General features: G+C 35.2%; 2 protein-coding genes across 3 annotated transcripts in view; one reads left to right on the forward strand and one right to left on the reverse strand.

Moving 5' to 3' along the window:
- The window catches only part of LOC144447604 (SET domain-containing protein 9-like), an 11,601-nt gene extending 5,389 nt beyond the window's left edge, over positions 1-6,212 (reverse strand). The window contains exons 1-5 of the mRNA XM_078137682.1: positions 6,176-6,212; positions 4,652-4,837; positions 3,894-4,153; positions 1,846-1,969; positions 779-894 (exon numbers count right to left, since the gene is read on the reverse strand). Of these exons, the coding sequence (XP_077993808.1) occupies positions 779-894; positions 1,846-1,969; positions 3,894-4,153; positions 4,652-4,743 (592 nt within the window). The 5' untranslated portion in view covers positions 4,744-4,837; positions 6,176-6,212. The remainder of the gene's footprint in view (positions 1-778; positions 895-1,845; positions 1,970-3,893; positions 4,154-4,651; positions 4,838-6,175) is intronic.
- Positions 6,213-6,444: 232 nt separating this feature from the next.
- LOC144447575 (NADH-cytochrome b5 reductase-like) lies at positions 6,445-12,745 on the forward strand. Of its 2 annotated transcripts, none has more exons than XM_078137647.1 (6): positions 6,445-6,515; positions 7,757-7,827; positions 8,899-9,143; positions 10,091-10,327; positions 11,086-11,190; positions 12,166-12,745. In XM_078137647.1, exons 3-6 carry the CDS (start codon positions 8,949-8,951, stop codon positions 12,565-12,567), a joined length of 939 nt encoding a protein of 312 aa, XP_077993773.1. In that variant the 5' UTR covers positions 6,445-6,515; positions 7,757-7,827; positions 8,899-8,948; the 3' UTR covers positions 12,568-12,745. The 2 variants fall into 2 exon arrangements, with proteins under 2 accessions (XP_077993773.1, XP_077993774.1); XM_078137648.1 differs by lacking the exon at positions 6,445-6,515 and adding an exon at positions 7,060-7,139.
- Positions 12,746-19,050: the final 6,305 nt, after the last annotated feature.

Raw genomic sequence — 19,050 nt, forward strand, 5'->3', positions numbered from 1 at the left:
TTCATGTACAGAGAATCTTTTTCATGACAGAAGTTATTTAAGTAGTGGGGCTGAGAATATGCCGATTGTGTAGAGAAGCTGGGATAGGGCTTGTTGCCAGGAATGCAATAAAAAGAAGACATCGAGGAGAAAAAGGAGAGGTAGAGAAACATGAAGACAGATGATTTTTTGTTTTTTAACTTTTTTTAAATCGACCGACCGACCCATAGTGTCATGAAAAAATAATGAGAAACATAACAAAAATAGGGTCACCACATTATCAGAAAAATTTAAAGTGGCCATATGGATGAGGATTTGGTATTTATTTTGGATTTGTAATTTATCAACAATTTTATCATGGCTTCCAACTCAAAAAATCAATATTGACTAAGTCTGTGTTGTTACTCACTATATTGGAGAAAGCTAAAACATGTGTAAAAAGTTTGCCATTGTACATACAATAAACATTTTTACACATTTGTTATGCTTTTGCAATTTATTGAGTTACAAACAAGGACTTGGCATATGTTTTTCACATTTGGTTTTCAAGTAGGAAGCCATGGTAAAATTGTTTTATAAATTAAAAATCAAAAATAAGTACCCCATCCTCATCCATATGACCACTTTAACTAATTATGTGCCTAAAAATAAAAATTCTTTGTTATTTTGTGCAAATTAGAACGCAGTCTTCACTGATTTTTTGACAAAGAATGCTCTGCTATTATTCTCATAATGATGTCTATTTTGTATTTGTGTAAACTTTCAAACTATTAGTAATACAATAATGCAGGATAGTTACTTTTAGACTGGTTGTTTACATACTGGCCCAATGCCATGGGATTCAACAAGTTTGGTGTCAGCCAAGACGTGTCACTGGTCATATAGGGACCTGACCTTTCTCTCTTGCTACAGGATCTGGAATAAAAAGAGAAAGTAGATACATATAAGTTGTGTACTTCACAAAAAAAGGTGTAATATTTATTGAGTCTTGCTTGTAATTATAGATGAATGAAGTGATTTTTAGTGTGGTCTTACTATCAAAACATTTTTTAAAACCAGTGATACCCAAAAATGGTGTATTTATAAGTAAAGTATTCACAAGAAAACCTGATGTAAAAAGAGATTTCTGATATTATGGGATTGTCTGATAAATAAAGATAAATAATACATCGTTATTTCACTAAGGCCTTGAAGATCTGGGCTGGAGTTGGAAGCAGAAAGATTGAACTGTATGTGTCATGTCAGTGGAAAGAATTTTGAAAAGCACCCTGTATTTGTAGAAATAGTCACTTTACTACAAGTAGCCCAGGACAGTAGCCCAGGATAGTAGCCCAGGATAGTAGCCCAGGACAGTAGCCCAGGATAGTAGCCCAGGCCCTGCTTTTACAATTGTACAAGTAAAGTAAAATGTGCTGGATCATTTAAGTAGCTGACATATAATATATGGCTTTGCATATTTAAGCAAATATATGCAAATTAGCCACCCATAATATGTTCATCTGTGGAGAACAGCAAACACAAACACAAACACGTCTTTTATAACATTACAATTGTTAGAACAGTCAATTCCATAGTAGGGATTTCCTGAACATTTTTCGATACATATGATAAATTAAGTCATCACATCATTTATGTGTTATATCTTAATACCCAGTTTGAGTTCAGTCAATTTTGAGTGGTGGTTAGCATTCTCGCAAGCCAGAACATCTTTACCCGGCTGACGCAACGAAAAACAAATATGGCTGATAAGACTCGCCGTAGAGGGCAGTGATGTATAATGATGGGTGGTTCTAAATATGCAGCAAAAACTGCGTCCAAATACGCATAAACTCAGCTTGTACCCTTTTAAAACTCTGTTTACCTTACCTGTACATTACTTTAGACAGTCTTTTATCATTACCATCAATCAATATACCATCTATACATCGGAAGATAAATGGATTACCAAATGACTGGAGTAAAATGGGTTCATACGGCAAATATATAGCACCTGAGAAAAAGATAATGAACTGTGCAATGTACAAGAACAATTGTCATGTAAACTAATTAGAAACTGTGCAATGTACAAGAACAATTCTCTTGTTAACCACAGACAATTAACACAAAACTAGTTAGCAGCAAATTCTAAGCCGCCATCTTGAAAGATTAAAGTCATGAGTATAAACTGGTAAAGTCATGATTTGATTATCTTTTTATTTGTGATGTTTCACAAGCAATCATGGGTGGGTCCTTCTGCTTTTACCAGCACCAATTCATCACCAGGAACTATGCTAATTGGATGAATGATTGACACTGGCAGGTGAAATGACCAATCAGGGTGAAGCATCATCATGTTTAACATAATATGGACTTTCATCTCTAAAATTACTTGGCATGATTTATATAACGACTATGACAATGGATGATAGCATCAATTTTGGACTTCACAAGTTTAACTTTTGTCACATTCAGTCAGTCCACAATTATCTGAGGCTACTTCAGTTCTCAGTTTAAGTTTGGATGGACTGACAAAGCTTATGTTATTATAACTTATCATATTACTGATCCATAACAATTAATTGACATTTGACTAGTCTATCAGCTAGCCCTCGGATGTTCTTCCGATAAAATACGACACACAGCCGAACAACGCTATCGAGGATGGAACATCCGAGGTCTAGCAAATTTCATCAGGATATAAATAACTGCCAATCAGAGAACAGTATTAGCGACAAGCACAAACAGAGGACAATAGCTAAATTTTCATGCATATTCATCTTAAGGAGGGGCTTGTAAAAATAACCACCAATGCGTTAACTAAAATGTGTGAATGACAACGTCTACACACTCATCAAACACAATTACCATAAACTGATAAGACATAGTAATGACATAAATGTGTTTGTCAACACCTGCATGCAGAGATTGAATATATTAAAGTATATATATGCATATATGGCCCAACCCACCGCTTATCGTAATCTCAATGGAATGTCCGGTCTGAAAATGACATTCGCTAGACTGTTCGGGCAAGCCCTCACATGCGAACTTCGTTCGCTTATAGTTATAGCATCGACAGAAAGCCCGAACGTCTAGCAGCAAGACTAACATTTGACCTGAGTCAGGTGACTTTTTTAATCAGGTGAGAGGTAATAAGAAGACACACATCTTTATGCTTTATGTTCCAACCTATCATTTTATAATATTTAGATGTTATTTCCCAATATTTATCTTCGTTCAGCCAGGGAAAATATGAGTGATCTAAGGAGTTTTTGTCACTACTTGTCTATCAACTTGTAGTGGCAACCCTTAGGTCACAAGTATTTTCCAGCTGAATGAAGAAAAATATTGGAGAATAACATAATTATACCAGTGCCAGTAATATCAAAGAAAAATCGAGGAAAGTAATGGTAATTTTGAACATTTCGAACACAGCGGAACCAGTGACGTAGACGCACATTGTTGTGACATAGACATTCGTTGTCGTGATGTAGAATGACCACAGTATATATTCCATATTTTTGGTTCTAAATGGCTCATGTATGATATAACAATTGAAGTAATCTTTTCTTGTTATGTAAATTTCACACAGCTTTTTCTGGGAGAACATTGGGTATAAGAGAAAGAATGAGAAATGGTTTTATACAGATATAAGCTTATTTTAAAACCTTTTACTTTTAGCTTCAGAATTGAATTTTGCTGGAATTTGAATGGATCAAAGTGCAATATGTGGCAACATTTTGTAATTTTTTATTTCTTGAAATTTTAAAATGCTTTCATAGCAGTGTTTTTGTTACAGGCAGCATGTAGGTAAATTCTATATTAGTTTTGAAGTCGTTGTAGCTAGGTTCACAAATTATAGTAAAGTATACTGGAAACTATGCCAGATTTACCAGAAAATGCACTGAACAGACACATTTCATATAACAACATACCTGGATACATAGCAACCACTGTTCCCTTAGGAACAATCCCGTTGGTAACAAAGACACCAGTTCCACCAACTTGACTGACATCTTTTTCTACAGTGAAACCTAACACTTTCTGCATCACAGCCAATGAACTGTTACCATGGTTATCTGGATCTTCTGATGGGTTTGCATGTAGAGCTGTGAATAACCTTAGTAGAGTACCTTCAACATTTTGGTCTGAGATGATATTGTCTTGACTACCTGTAGGCACTGCCCTCACTGATCTGTTAAAACCATATAAGGTTAGTAATGTTACAAAAAATTGAAATGTACAGATTAGGTGTTTCACAGCAGAATTTTTATATGAGAAATACTTTTCATTCCACAATTTTCTTTCCCTTATTTGATTGACTTGGTCAAAGTTGAGAAGTGATTGTATTCACATATGATATCATAAACCCTAATCATTAATACTGATATCAAAATATATGTGACATGATAAAGTAAATTACAGCAAAAGAAAATATGCTGTACAGAATCACGTCAGATGGATACAATTGGCTAATCTCTTGCAGAGGGTGATTTGATAAACAAGACAAACATGAATGAAATTGTGTGTTCCTGTATCACACCATGATGGCATGCTGTGCATACCATGCATGAGTTCAGTTGACCTTGACTGCAAGAGACGGACACAATTAACAATTGTATCTATTCTGACTGTGGATTCTGAACAGCTTCATTTCTTCTGCTGCATTATGAATGTGTTACAATACAAATACCTGTCTTTGAGATTTAATGCAATCCATGGAACAAATCTGTAACGATAACTTTTCCATTTGGATAGGACACTCTTCCAAAGATTGTTTGACATAAATTATACTTTCTTCTCTCTCTTCTCTCTCCTTACATTGGTCTAGTTACACTACCAGGATTAATATTCAAGTGACAAAGACTGTCTATAACTGCTGAAAAATAAAACAACAAAATTCACACATTTAATTGTTCTGTACTAACAAAACATAAGAAATACAGACACCACAAAATGTTCAGAAGCAAGTCTATCAAAGTGTTAAAGTAAGGCATGGAACCCTCACTACCTTTAATACCACATATACCATGTACAAGTTATTGTATTTGAACATAAAATATGGATTATATATACCTGGTCATTTTATGTCACCATAACCTGTGTTGTGTCATTGGTTCTATGGTGCTTGAAATCATAGCCCCTCTACGGTTTGTAGAGAGGGTTGAAATATGTCAAAATGTCCAAAATCATGATTATTTTACCCCATTTCTCATAAATTATGCTCGGGGAGGTATAATTATATTATTCCCCAATATTTTTCTTCATTTAGCTGGAAATTACTCATGACCTACAGATTACTACTCGTCCAGCAACTTGTAGTAACAAGGCCCCTTAGGTCACTAATATTTTCCTTGACTGAATAAAGAAAAGCATTGGGGAAATAATATCTGATTACCTGACACAAATGAGTCAAAATAGAACAAGACAGTTGATGTATCAAGTTGTCACATCTACCTCTAAATGTGTAGTGTGTAGAGCAGAAGTCATGCTGTCAATCAAAGACAAGAATAGTTGTCTGTGTGTCAATACATAACACCTATACAAAAGCTAGCTGGGGTATTATATTAAACTAGCATTTTTTTCACTCTGATTTTTATAATCAATCAATGTTTATTGTAATTTGTATAACAACATACAAAACTAACTTACATATATAAAGTGAATACAATACAACTGCTGGAGGACTATTTTAATCCATCAACAAGAAATATATCATCACGTTGATGGACTATATTTCGAAAACCATGACATACACCAAAGTATGGAAAAGAAAACTAAATTTTGGAAATGTACAACACATTGCAAAAGCTGGTGAGAATTATTGCGAAAAAATCTAATATTAATAATAATATAATAATTATCTATTGACGTATTATCTGTCTCCAAGAGTTTCCAAATGGAGATTGTGAAGTTTAAGGAAACAGTTTGACTGGCAAACGTCCGAAGGTCTGGGTAATGTAGCCCCATTCCCATACAAATGCACCTCCGAGTCAACTGTCAATCGCATCAAAAGATACACTGTTTACACACTAATAAAACAGCAGTCGACGTCGACGCGACTTTGGCACAGGACACTAACAGTGATATTACATTTCTCATACCACTAGTCAAATAACAAAAGTCTAGAGCATGGAAGTTTTATAATAAAACTGACACAGCTTGGTATTAATCATTACTACACGATTGCATTGCATAAACCAAAAAGAGAACTTACATTTACTTGAGGGAGTATTTACTTCGAGTAGTTAGAATGTCGTCTGTATCAGTACTCTGGCATTTTCAGAACATAAGTTCAATATGAATTTTCTAATATATCGGCTTTAATTGATAAAATACATTATAATATAAATTGAATATTAGTTAATCTTAAAAGTAGATTATAATTTGTATTTTTCATAACTATTATATTTCAAAAAGGGATTTATTAGTCTGTAAACTATTCTAGACGAACCACAGGTTGAAAACTATACATTATATTCAAGATGGCGACAAGATAGGTGTGGGAGGTGTTTTCAACATTGTTCCGATATTGTGCCATCAAACGATGCATAAAGGTAAATGATTTTATCGTACATTGTATATCATCTTAATGATAGAATATTTTTTAAATAGTTTGTGTATTGTAAAGGCCAGATATGGCACATTTGTGTTAGATCAAGTCTTGAGGACATACAACTCCGAGTATCAATTTTAATATCATCATGTCATTTGGTGCCAACGTACGTATGTCCCATATTAATGCCCAGAGACTGAAAGATAGGAGAAAAGGTGTAGAAAGGTTTGTGTGTGTGTGTGTGTGTGTGTGTGTGTGTGTGTTTGAACAGTCTCAATCTGTAGCTATATAGTAATTTATGTTTTAGATTGATTAATGATAATGTACATTTCCTATTCTGACAGCTTAGTCACTTTCCTGTACTATGAGTACTAGTTTGACAAGGCAGGTTGGATGAGATGACTCTTGTCAAGATTATTCAGCAATGGAGTGACTAAGTTTATCATGGCGTGTACAATGTACAAATGAATACTATTATAACTTTTTATTACACGACAAAATTATCAAAACAATCCTAGCTTTAAACCAGAGTTTCTATGGCAGAACATTTTCCCTCTGGGACTGTGGGCAGAATTAGAAGAAAAAAAATCACAATGTCATTGATTGCACAATGATGACTCCACAAGTATGTATCCAAACAAATATTATCATTTATTGCTGAAATTCAAAAACTTGAAGAAAATAAATGTTCAAAATTTCCTTCTGACTTTATTGTCATTTTTAAGTTATTCAGAATATTAAAGTATGATTATGAAATGAAAGTATCACAAACATGTGCACATACTTACGCTTTGATATTTGATTTTTAATTGACCAACATACCCATCATTTTTAAGTTGTTACAATGAGAACCATACAATGTAGTGTGGTCACCCTAATGGATGATATCTACTTTTGTATATTATCAATCAACAGAGCAATAAATATTAGAGTCTTCCAACATTTAGATAACTGACAGCCATCTTCATCTGGGAATGAGGCTGTGACTTTAAAAAAAAGGTCATGACCTCAAGCCTAAGGTGGTGTCAAAGTTAGAACCGGTTGCAAGTCTTTTCCCATAGCAATGATAGATACTGATCTAGTAGAGTGGCTCCATCATTTCTGTTCTGTGTTCTTCCTATCAGTTTGATATTTGTTATTGCTTTAGATCTGTTGAATGATGAAATTAAGTTTTGTTGAGAATTCTACAGTGAATGAAACTATTTTAACATATTTGTGTTTTATTATATTTTGCATCTAAAGGTAAAAAGAGAAAAATCGATGAAGTTGACAGTGCCAGTGGGGAAGAAGAACAGCAGTCAAACAACAAGCAGGTAATCCAGGAAGGCATGTCATTATGGACATGTTTAATGCTAGGATTGTCACTGGAGAACTGTCGACCCAGATCAGTACCAACCAGTCCTCAACACACCAACAACAACAACATCAATAACAACATCAACAACAATGCCAGCACACAAAAATAAAACTCAACACTCAGGAACAACAACATATCATATCTCTATTTTTCTGACTTGAAATTTTCAGAACTGCATTCCACAAGTTATGTTATTTGACACCAGTATTAATTTGTCACTTTTTCGACCAATTTCTGTCATTGTCAACTTCATACATAGAATCTCATTCTGTGGTTTCTATTTTGTATTTAATCTACAAATATAAGATTTCACATTTTTATGTCACACATCAGGTATTCAGTCATTGTAACTTTCAAAATTACAAACTTTCAAATCATTCCAGGAAGCTTTTGATATATATTTCAATACACGTACTTACTATTCTTTGTAACTTATAACATTCATATTCAGAGACTCTTTCAAGATGTTTCTATTTTCACTTACCACTTGTAAACACCTATTTTCACTTACCACTTGTAAACACCTATTTTCACTTACCACTTGTAAACACCTATTTTCACTTACCACTTGTAAACACCTATTTTCACTTACCACTTGTAAACACCTATTTTCACTTACCACTTGTAAACACCTATTTTCGCTTACCACTTCTAGACTCTCATAAACATTTAAACTGTTGACTTCAGTTATTTCCATTCACTATCTTCCAGTATTACATATTTTTGTAATATTCTCTCAAGTGCCAGAAGATACTATATTCTCGTAATATCACGTCAATCAATGCCAAGTAATCCACTTTATTAACTTTTAAACCAAATAAGATTTAGTACTTAGTGTTGTATACTTAGATATCTGTACTTAGTCAGTATTATCGGAAGTAATTTTAAAATTAAGATTATAAATGTTTAATGATATCAATGGCTATTTCTTTAAAATGATTCTATATCTATTCTTAAACTTTAAAAAAAAAATCATTACATGTAAAAAAAGTCTCTAATTTTGCTTTGTAATTTGAAACCAATCCAGCCATCATAACATTCATTCATTTGAATGTTATGATGATTTTATGATGCCCAATGGGAGACAAAAGTGATGAAGATTTGAGTTGGTTGCCAGAGAAACCAACAGAACCTCTACCTAGTGACTGTTGTGGAACAGGTTGTCAGCCCTGTGTGTTTGATATCTATGAGGAAGACTTGAAACAGTGGGAAAGAGAGAAGAAGAAAGGACCTCCACATTTAAGAAAACAGGATGACTGTGATTCTGATGAGGTATGACATGAATCCCATTGAAAGTTATCTTCTCACCTAAGACAGTGACTGTAGATGTTATTCTCCAATATTTGTCTTCATTCATCAACCAAGGAAAATATGAGTGACCTAAGCAATGTGTAGTGACATGTAAAATTTTCCGGCAGAATATTTTCCGGCAGAATGAAGAAAAATATTGGGGAAAAACATTCATTATACCAGTGCCAGTAATATTGAAGAAAAATCAGGGAAAGTAATGGCAATGTGAACATTTTGACTCATATTTTGAACACAACAGAACCACTGATGTAGACGCACATTGTCATGATGTAGAACAACCAGAGTATGTTCCACATTTTATGTTCATCTCGGCTTGTGCGTGATATAAAAAAAAATTAGATAATGAAAATTCAGCTTCAAAATTGGCATGTCTATGAAAGAGAGATGAGGCTGATTGCATCTTAGCAGTATTTTATGCAAAGGGGACTCAGGGATGTCATATTCACCAATACTGCATGATGCAACCTCTGTCAAATAGACCTTATCAAACTTAAATCCTCTTGAAATAATTGCTTCAGTATTGTTTGAAATTAAGCATTGGGTGAAGAGGTTATGAAGCTCCTATGTTTGTTTCCTTCCCATGATGTCTCACCTCAATCTCTTCAACAAGTCTCTCTCAATTTTACAGCTATATTTTAGTGAGGCTTTGCAATGCATGCTGGTTGAAATGACGTTTCTGTGTTTCCTGACATGAGTGAAAATGGAAACATATAAAGATCAGTCTTGCTCATGATAAAGAGAAGTAGAAAGTGGACTGTTAGAGAAATAGCATTGTGACTTGACTCTTTGAGAAAGAATGATTTTATGCATTTCAGATATATGATGTCACAATTAACTTTGCCACTACTAACATTTTATTGTGGTGCTTCACGCGTTTTCTAATCTTCTACCAACACATTCCTCTCCAGGATAAAGAACCTGTGCTGAATTCTTCACAGTACAGGAGCTTTGAGATCAAGACAATCACCAAAGTATCACGTGACTCCTACATCTATCGGTTCAAATTACCAGACGATAAATCCTTGGGTCTAAGAGTTGGTCAACACATCATATTAAGAGGGAAAGTGAATGACAGATTTATTACTCGTCAGTATACACCTATCAGTCCTATAGAGGTCAAAGGTTACTTTGATGTGCTGATTAAGGTGAGTCATAGGGAATGAAAATGAAATAAATGACTTTAAGATTGGCCTGAAATTGATTATCCTGTCAGAGTACTTGAAAAGAAATACAGTATTTGGTTATTAGGTGTCTGTATAGTTCTAAGGAAGTGAAGCGTTCTCTATGTGATTTGGTTTCCAGGATTCTCTCTCTGATTTGTTTTCCAAGATTACATTTTATACAGAAGGCATAAAGAAATGCAGTGCACTGATTGTAATCAGCATGGCCTCAATACTTTTCTGCTCCACAGTAATAATAATACCAAACTTTATTGAGACTCGATAGCCTCATAGGTAAAAGCCTTTTTTCATGAGAGTCAAGTACAAGTAATATAGAGCGGGTGATTGAATATGCATGTACTGCAGGTTGTCTCAATTCGAGACAAAATGAATATATTTTGATGAATATGCGTTTCTAGAATTTTATGTTTCAAAAGTTCATAAATAACCTTAGAACCTTTTCACCCCTTCATATTTTCTGTATATTTTTTTATTTCATATAATATTTTAACGACATTAGAAATAATCTTTAAAATTTTAAAAATCATATCACCATATTACAGAGGAAATCAAATATTACATAATGTATTGCACCACATACAAAAAGACAAGTGTGTGACTGCCTATATATTTTAGTCATGTGATCACAGATCTGGTGAAGGCCGTACTAATAGTTTGAAATGAACTAGTCTGTCAAATTTTACTGGATTGAAACATTGTGATAATCTGTATTGTATTTTCAGATTTATGAAACTGGTAAGATGAGTCAGTATGTGAAGACATGGAAAAAAGGTGATATGATAGAATGGAGAGGTCCTTTTGGAAAGTTTACATATAAACCAAATAAGGTGAATCATTCTCTCTTGTGTAAAGTGGTGATATGGATTAAAAATGGTATTTATTTTGGGGTTTTAATTCATAAAATAACTTTAATATGTTTTCCTACTGGAAAAAACAAACAATGTGAAACAACATATACTAAATCCTTTTTGTAGCTCAACAAATTCCAAAACATTAAAAAAATGGTTTAAATATTTCTTATTACAATAACACACTTTTTAGCTTTTTTGTAATGTGTTGAGTTACAGACACAGATTTGGTACATGCTGTTTCATTTTGTTTGTTCAAGTAGGCAGATTTGGTACATGCTGTTTCAATTTGTTTGTTCAAGTAGGTAAACATAGAGATGTTTTATCAATTAAAAAATCCAAACTAAATACCCATTTGTCATCCATATGTCCACTTTACTGTCACTTGACTTAAAAGATGACATGAAGTCAATTGTAGGGTTCAGTCTAATTGGTTTAAAAACAATCAGAACAATGACATCTGTCCAGAGAGTGTCTTGGAGGACTTCCTACTGTTGTCTGCCAAGATGTGATGGCGCCCTCAAGAGAGGCAAATCTATGATGTGTCCTTTTAATATTGATAGTAAGATAATAGAAATGTGTGTACTTTCCAATCACTGGAACCCTATGATGGTTTCACTTTGGTCGACCACAGAGTGGTTATGGTGATAATTATTGGTCAGTGATTCAGGAGTAGGACATTGTCATATTTAGACTATTATTATAGTTTAGTATGATTAATAAATAAAAATATGTAATTATGATATCAGGAAATGTGATATGAAAGAACAAAGCATAGTAAATATACACTAAAGAGATGTGTACAATGAGTTACATTTGTACTTTGACCAAACAATAAATTGATAGCTGACTTTGATAAATTGTGGTGATATTTGGACATCATTACTATTTTGTGGCAAAACTGAATAGTTCTGTCAATTTGAAATGCTAATTACATGTATTCATTTCTCACAGTATAACCATGTAATCATGTTAGCTGCTGGAACTGGAGTGGCACCCATGGTACAAGTTATCCGGGAAATTCTCCTAAATGAAAACGAAAACACCTTTGTACGTTTGGTTTACACTTGTCGCACCTACCAAGACTTACTCATGAAATCAACACTTGATGAATTCACTGCCTACTGGAACTTTACTGTTCTCTATGTAATTAGCCAGGACACTGATGTCAAAGGTCATTGCTATGGAGAACAAGTGCATTATGGGAGGCTTGATGAAGCTATGGTGGTCAAGGAGACCAGCCCTATTAAAGACAACACAATGATTCTTATTTGTGGCACAAAGTCCTTTGATAAAGATATGATCAAATATATTACCAAAGCAGGGTATGCCAAAGACAGTTATTTTAAATTTTGAAAAGACAAAGATTTTATCTAGAAATGTTCTTTCAAATGAGGTCATTACATATGCATAATGTGTAGATTTAAAACTTATTTATTGTGAACATGTGTTGTCAGTACAGATGAATATATCATTTACTGTGTTTACATTGCAAATGAAATATTATATTTTATGTAAACTTTATGTAATAAATGTTTTATGCCATCCGTATTAAGTTGAATTGTAGAATCATTTGATAGACTATCCAATACAGTTGTTGGCACGGCTCCCACTAGTCTCAGTTACCCAGACTCTCACCACTAGGAACTCTTCTATGAGACCACCCAGATGAAAGTCTGAGGATACAACAACCCTATACCTGAAGTTACACAGTACATTTCTTTCAAATCATGAAAAATGGGCTTACGAGGCCTGTTCATTGTAACTAAGATGTATCAGTGGCTTGAGAAATGATGACCTGTTGTGAAGGTACCTAAATCATTAAGCCTACAATGTCGGACATGAAGCATTTCCCAGCATGCACTGCTCTAGGAGATACATGTAGTTCCTACACAGGCAATTTGAGTTGGGATTCGGTTTCCCCAGACTCTCGCTTGGGAAGATCTTGTAGGTAGAGCCCCCAGTGGTGAGAGTCTGGGTAACCAAGACCAGATGGTCTTGTAGTAGAGCCCCCAGTGGTGAGAGTCTGGGTAACCAAGACTAGATGGTCTTGTAGTAGAGCCCCCAGTGGTGAGAGTCTGGGTAACCAAGACTAGATGGTCTTGTAGTAGAGCCCCCAGTGGTGAGAGTCTGGGTAACCAAGACTAGATGGTCTTGTAGGTAGAGCCCCCAGTGGTGAGAGTCTGGGTAACCAAGACTAGATGGTCTTGTAGGTAGAGCCCCCAGTGGTGAGAGTCTGGGTAACCAAGACTAGATGGTCTTGTAGGTAGAGCCCCCAGTGGTGAGAGTCTGGGTAACTGAGACTAGATGGTCTTGTAGGTAGAGACCCCAGTGGTGAGAGTCTGGGTAACTGAGACTACGCTCCCACACATTCTGCTATCCCATGCATTCTTAAAGGAGAACACCACTCCACTTTCCTAAACTGGGGTATCTGGAGAGTCATGTCATGATTTCACATAACATAAATTGCCAAGAAACACCAATTTGAATCTCTTTTACCCCTCTTGTTCTTTAAGTTTAAATGGTAGACTTAACATATATTATAGCTAAACTGATGAGTCTTGGTGTTTCACTCGTGGGACAGTACGTTTTTTGACACAGAGATAGACATATTTGGACTCTAGACTAACAATAACAGAGACACAATAAACACAGCAGGATCCTTTGCCCAATCACATTGAACACTTATAAGCATTGCTATTCTTTCACAGTGCAGTAAAACAGGCTTCTAATGAAAACATTGCAGGTGGACATGGACATGGATAATTTTAATGGCTGCCATTGTTTATTTACTAACTGATAATCAACATATCAACTTGACTACTTCTACATCCCCACTGTTCATGGCATCTGTGTAATTGTTTCTTTTGCATTAGAAGTTGTCTGAAAGTGTGTATTATATGTCATGTCACTGGGAAATACCCAGCCTACATAATTTTAGCTGTAACATATATTAGATGAACACTGAATATTCATGACTCCTAAGTGTTTATTTCCTTAAGATAAATTTTGAATATGCATTGTTCATCTAATAAATACCACTGAAATAACAATAAAGGTGAATGTGATGTATCTAGGCAACCAGGTGCAATTTATGATTTGTGAAATCATGAACCCAAAGTTTATGAAAATATATTATATATCCTAGAGTGGTGTTCCTACGGTGGCCCACAGGTGACAGACGAAAACTAAATTTGTGCTACAAATAATTGATTTTTGATGGCAAAATATTTAATAAAAGGATAACACTTTTATTTCATATGACAAAACATTAATTTCTTGGGTCAATATAGAAATATCAAAGCAAAAAACTACAATTTCTGTGACAAATGAATTCTTTTTACAGAGCAGAAAATTAATTTGCGAAACGAAAATTTTTATTCGTGTGGCCAAAACTTTATTTTCGAGTGAGAATATTTAAGTTGCGGGATAAAATGTTGAATTGTTGGTGCAATGTTTGAAACATTAGAACCGTTTTTTCTAAAGTTTTCTAACAAGACTTAAAATACCTCATTGCAAACTATTAATCCTTAGAGCAGTACACCAAGTTTTCATGAAAAAACTCTAACTTTAAATTTGTGTAAAAAGTATTTAAATGTCAAGCCGGAATATGAATTTAAGTCCATTACAATCTTATACTCTGACTGCAGAAACAACGTTTGTCACCGTACAACCTCATTTTCTTATCGACGAGATTTACTTAACACAGGATGCAACATTAATGTTTGGGGACGAAACATTAATATGCGAGGACAAAACTTTCTTTTTGCTTGACGGAAGCAGGACTGCATGACGGAAATTGATTATATATCCCACAATCCTCGGCACACTCTTGGCGGCTATTTCAACTTCGCGACCAGCACTATATCTGATCATGTCAAGTGGTAAACACATCAATTGTTTCCAGTGTATAAATGTTTTTTCTCTGTCTGTCTGTCTGTCTGTCTGTCTGTCTGTCTGTCTGTCTGTCTGTCTGTCTGTCTGTCTGTATGTCTGTCTGTCTGTCTGTCTGTCTGTCTGTCTGTCTGCCTGCCTGCCTGCCTGCCTGTCTGTCTGTCTGTCTGTCTGTCTGTCTGTCTGTCTGTCTGTCTGTCTGTCTGTCTGTCTGTTCAATTCAATTCAATTCAATTCAATTCAATTTAATAACTTTATTATCCGTATATGAATGTGGAAATTTGTCTTTCGGCTCAAAACACAATTTACAAACAATTTACACAAGTACAGTATATACAAATACATACAGTGAGTTTAAAAGGACTTTACAGTGAGTTTAAAATAGGCTGTTGGAACGAACGATTTTTTAAAAAGGGTTTTCCTTGCAGGAGGCATTCTGTAACGGTGTGTACGTGTGCAACTGTAATAGTACCTTGTACAAATGATACGTAAGTAAGTTAGTTCGTACCCAAGAATATCAGTTTACAATTTCAATTATACAAATTTGGATGTTGTTGGAACAGGTCCCTCAAAATACGATTTTCTCGGGCTGTAATTTATATACTAGTATATATCTTTATAGAAATACGTGTTTAACCAAGACTGGGTGTCTGGCCGTACGTACGCACCGGAAAAAACGTAGCAGAAACACTGTCACTTGGAAAAAATGCTGTCCTGTCAGAGCTTTGATTATATACATAAGCTTTGGTGAGTTAAATAAGTTACATAATGAGTGCATGCCTCTGTGTGTGTGTGTGTGTGTGTGTGTGTGTGTGTGTGTGCGCGCGCGCGCGCGCGCGCGTGTGTGTGTGTGTGTGTGTGTGTGTGTGTGTGTGTGTGTGTGTGAAACAATGAAATTCTTTGCTGATATTTGGTTTCAATCACATGTTGCTCTCGTTTAGTTGGAATGTGGTTTTAGTGGACACGATCTAATCACCAACTTTAATCACAAGCAAAACATGTACTATTAAAAGGCCATGATGTATTGTGATGTATGCTCCCAATATAAGAAATTGATGTCAAAAATGATATTTTAACTTTCCAAGGGGATAATGGACTCCAACTGTTGAAAAGATAATTAATATAAGCACCTTAAAAAGTTAAAATTGTGTTACTATACATATCAATGACGCTATTGTATATTTTCTCAGTTTAGTCGCCTGGTGGCGCTGTTCATGCAGCAAACTATAGCATCTTTTCGTGATTCTATTTATTGCTAAAATGAATACTTTGAAACCGACATTTTTTTATGTTTAGCCAAGTAAGCTTATTCTTCAATATATCATGAATTACTTCAGAGATGCCTCTTACATACAATAAAATCAAAGGATTCTGTTAGCAAAATCCCTTGGAAAAAAAGGAAGTTAGTTTCATAATAGACCCTCCACCTGGTGGAGGGTCCCGGGTCTATGGTTTCACCAAGATCTATAATTGAGATTCACCCGTTTAGTTGTTTTTATATATTCATATCATTACTACTTTGCCCACGTTAACACACTACCAAAACTTTAAAAGGTACTTATAAGACGAAATGTCATTTACAATGTACTGATAATTGGTTTTATTTATGGACATTGAAAAAAAAAGATTGCTATAGATTCACGCGGCACTTTGACTTCTAAAACAAAACACGGGGGTGATTATTATGAGATTGAGATTGAGATTTTAGATTTATCGTTTTGTGGGCATTTTGAACGCCGTGGTTTTGTTGTTGTTGTTGTTGGTTTTTTTTTTTTTTTTTTTTTTTGGGGGGGGGGGGTTTGGGGGGTTTTTTGTTTTTGTTTTTGTTTTGTTTTTTTTTGGGGGGGGGGCTTCTTTAGCGCCTTTGAAAATTACTGTGTGCTTGATTCAGGCAATTGATTGATTAAGGAATACGTTTGAGCTCGAGCACGCCAAGCAGCGGAGCGCGTCAGCTGTCGAGAGCGCACTAAGCGTCGATTTTTGCACCATGTCTATCCGTATACTTTCTTTTTTTCTTTATTTTTTTTTGGAGTCTTCCATATTTATATAAACTTTTTGTCTGCGATTATTATAAAAAAATGTTGAAAGACCAGAAAGTGTACAAGCACATACATATAATATTTTTAATCATTCCATTTCTGGCCGGCCTTATACCCATAATAACAGATATGTGTAGACGTGTATAATGAGTTTATTAAAAATATACTATAAATAAAGAAGTAAGTATGTAAATGTGACTCATACCTGACTTGGGCCTTTATTACCTGTATGACATCATTATCATTTTCGAGTTTCACCAGAAATGTTACCTCATGCCCCCTGCATAGACAAGAATAAAACCATTTTAGGAAAGGAATAACAGTTTACAAGCGACTGTGCGTGGAGGTCAAGGTTCATATGTCTCAGAACGAGGCAGGCGCCCAATTTGAGATGGGTGAGATGTCGGTAAGTGTTCGTTCCCACAGCCATTCTTAAAATCCGTATATTTCGCCTGTTTTTACCCATGCAACTTCATCGACAACCGTATTTGACTTTATATACTCGAAAGTATTTGAAGAAATGTTTTGTAGAAATTTGCAAGGTTTAAAAGGGTGTTATGATTCGAGTGTAAATGTGATGGTGGCAGTGTGACCCCGGGAGTGTGACGCAGTGACTTTTCCAAATAGAATATACGTACGTGTACATGTCCATGTGACTGTAACGATGGTATTACTACAGTGAAGGCAGAATGCAGCTCTTCTCTTTTTGAAACGGGCCTTCAACTTGTTCTTGCCAAGTGATAGCATAGTTGACTGCTATACTAATCTCAACAGTGACTTACGTTTTTTTTTGTAGTGAAATTGGGCTCTCACATGCATCGCCATCAGCGATGAAAGTGGGGACAACATGTCACACTGACAGTAGTCGCCGTCGGAAAACAGCCTAACAAGTATGGTAGCATCTTTTGAACAAGTTTTGGGACCTTCATGGGACATCCGAAGACTAATCCTGGGAGATAACTTGAAATTGATACCTGCAGACACCAGAAACCATCTTGGGAGTTGTCTGCCGACTAGCGACTTGAGGTGGACGACGACTACTGCTACTGGTAATTATTACGTTCCGACACCGGCTGTGAACTAGGACAAACCCGGTTAGTATTTTTTTCTCGGTATATTTGTTCAGTATGGGTCGCCAAAATTCACGGTGATAATGTTGTTCATGGATGCGTGATTTGTCGGCATTCCGTAAACATCTGGTAAATTTTGGAAACAAGTTTTCTACTTTGTTGAGGCTTGGAAATTACATTTTTTTGAACTTCCACACAAAAACAACTTTTAAGTGTAGTCTGTTTCTATTTTCGGCTACACTTTGTGAATAAATCAACACTTGTCAATTCCATTTTGAGGCAAAAGTGTCTGTTTCAGTCAGCAAACAACATTTTTTCTTTTTTGCCTTGGGAGTGAGAATTTAATTTTGTAATTTTTAGGGACTTTGGCGACATCGGCAAATATAACCCTTTTTTGTGTGTTTTTTTTTAGTTAGCCCAGAATTAACAGAGCAATTAGTAGTTACTGACCGTTCATTTGCTGTCCACATAGCTGCTCTTTCCTTTGTCAAAAAAATGACAGGGAAGGTGGTATAGTGTACACATGTTGACTGACAATGAGGGCAATAGCATACGTTTGTTGACAAGGGACTTGTTGGTCACACAAAAACAGTCTCAGAAACGAGACTGTTTTGGTTTCCCCTGAGGGCAAAACCTGATTGGAAATGAAATTGTTTTGGTGTGACTGGCTGGTCCCGAGGGGAAAAAATCATGCTATCACCCAAACTATGTCAGTCAACATGTGTATTATAACACCAAACAAGAATCATACACCACAGCACACTAAAATAATTATAACAAAATTCTCCAGCAAGCAGAGTTTGTTTGCATTGCATTCAGTAACCTTTTAGAGTTGT

Source organism: Glandiceps talaboti, chromosome 16 (assembly GCF_964340395.1).
Source record: "Glandiceps talaboti chromosome 16, keGlaTala1.1, whole genome shotgun sequence".
In the NCBI taxonomy this organism is placed as follows: Eukaryota; Metazoa; Hemichordata; class Enteropneusta; family Spengelidae; genus Glandiceps; species Glandiceps talaboti.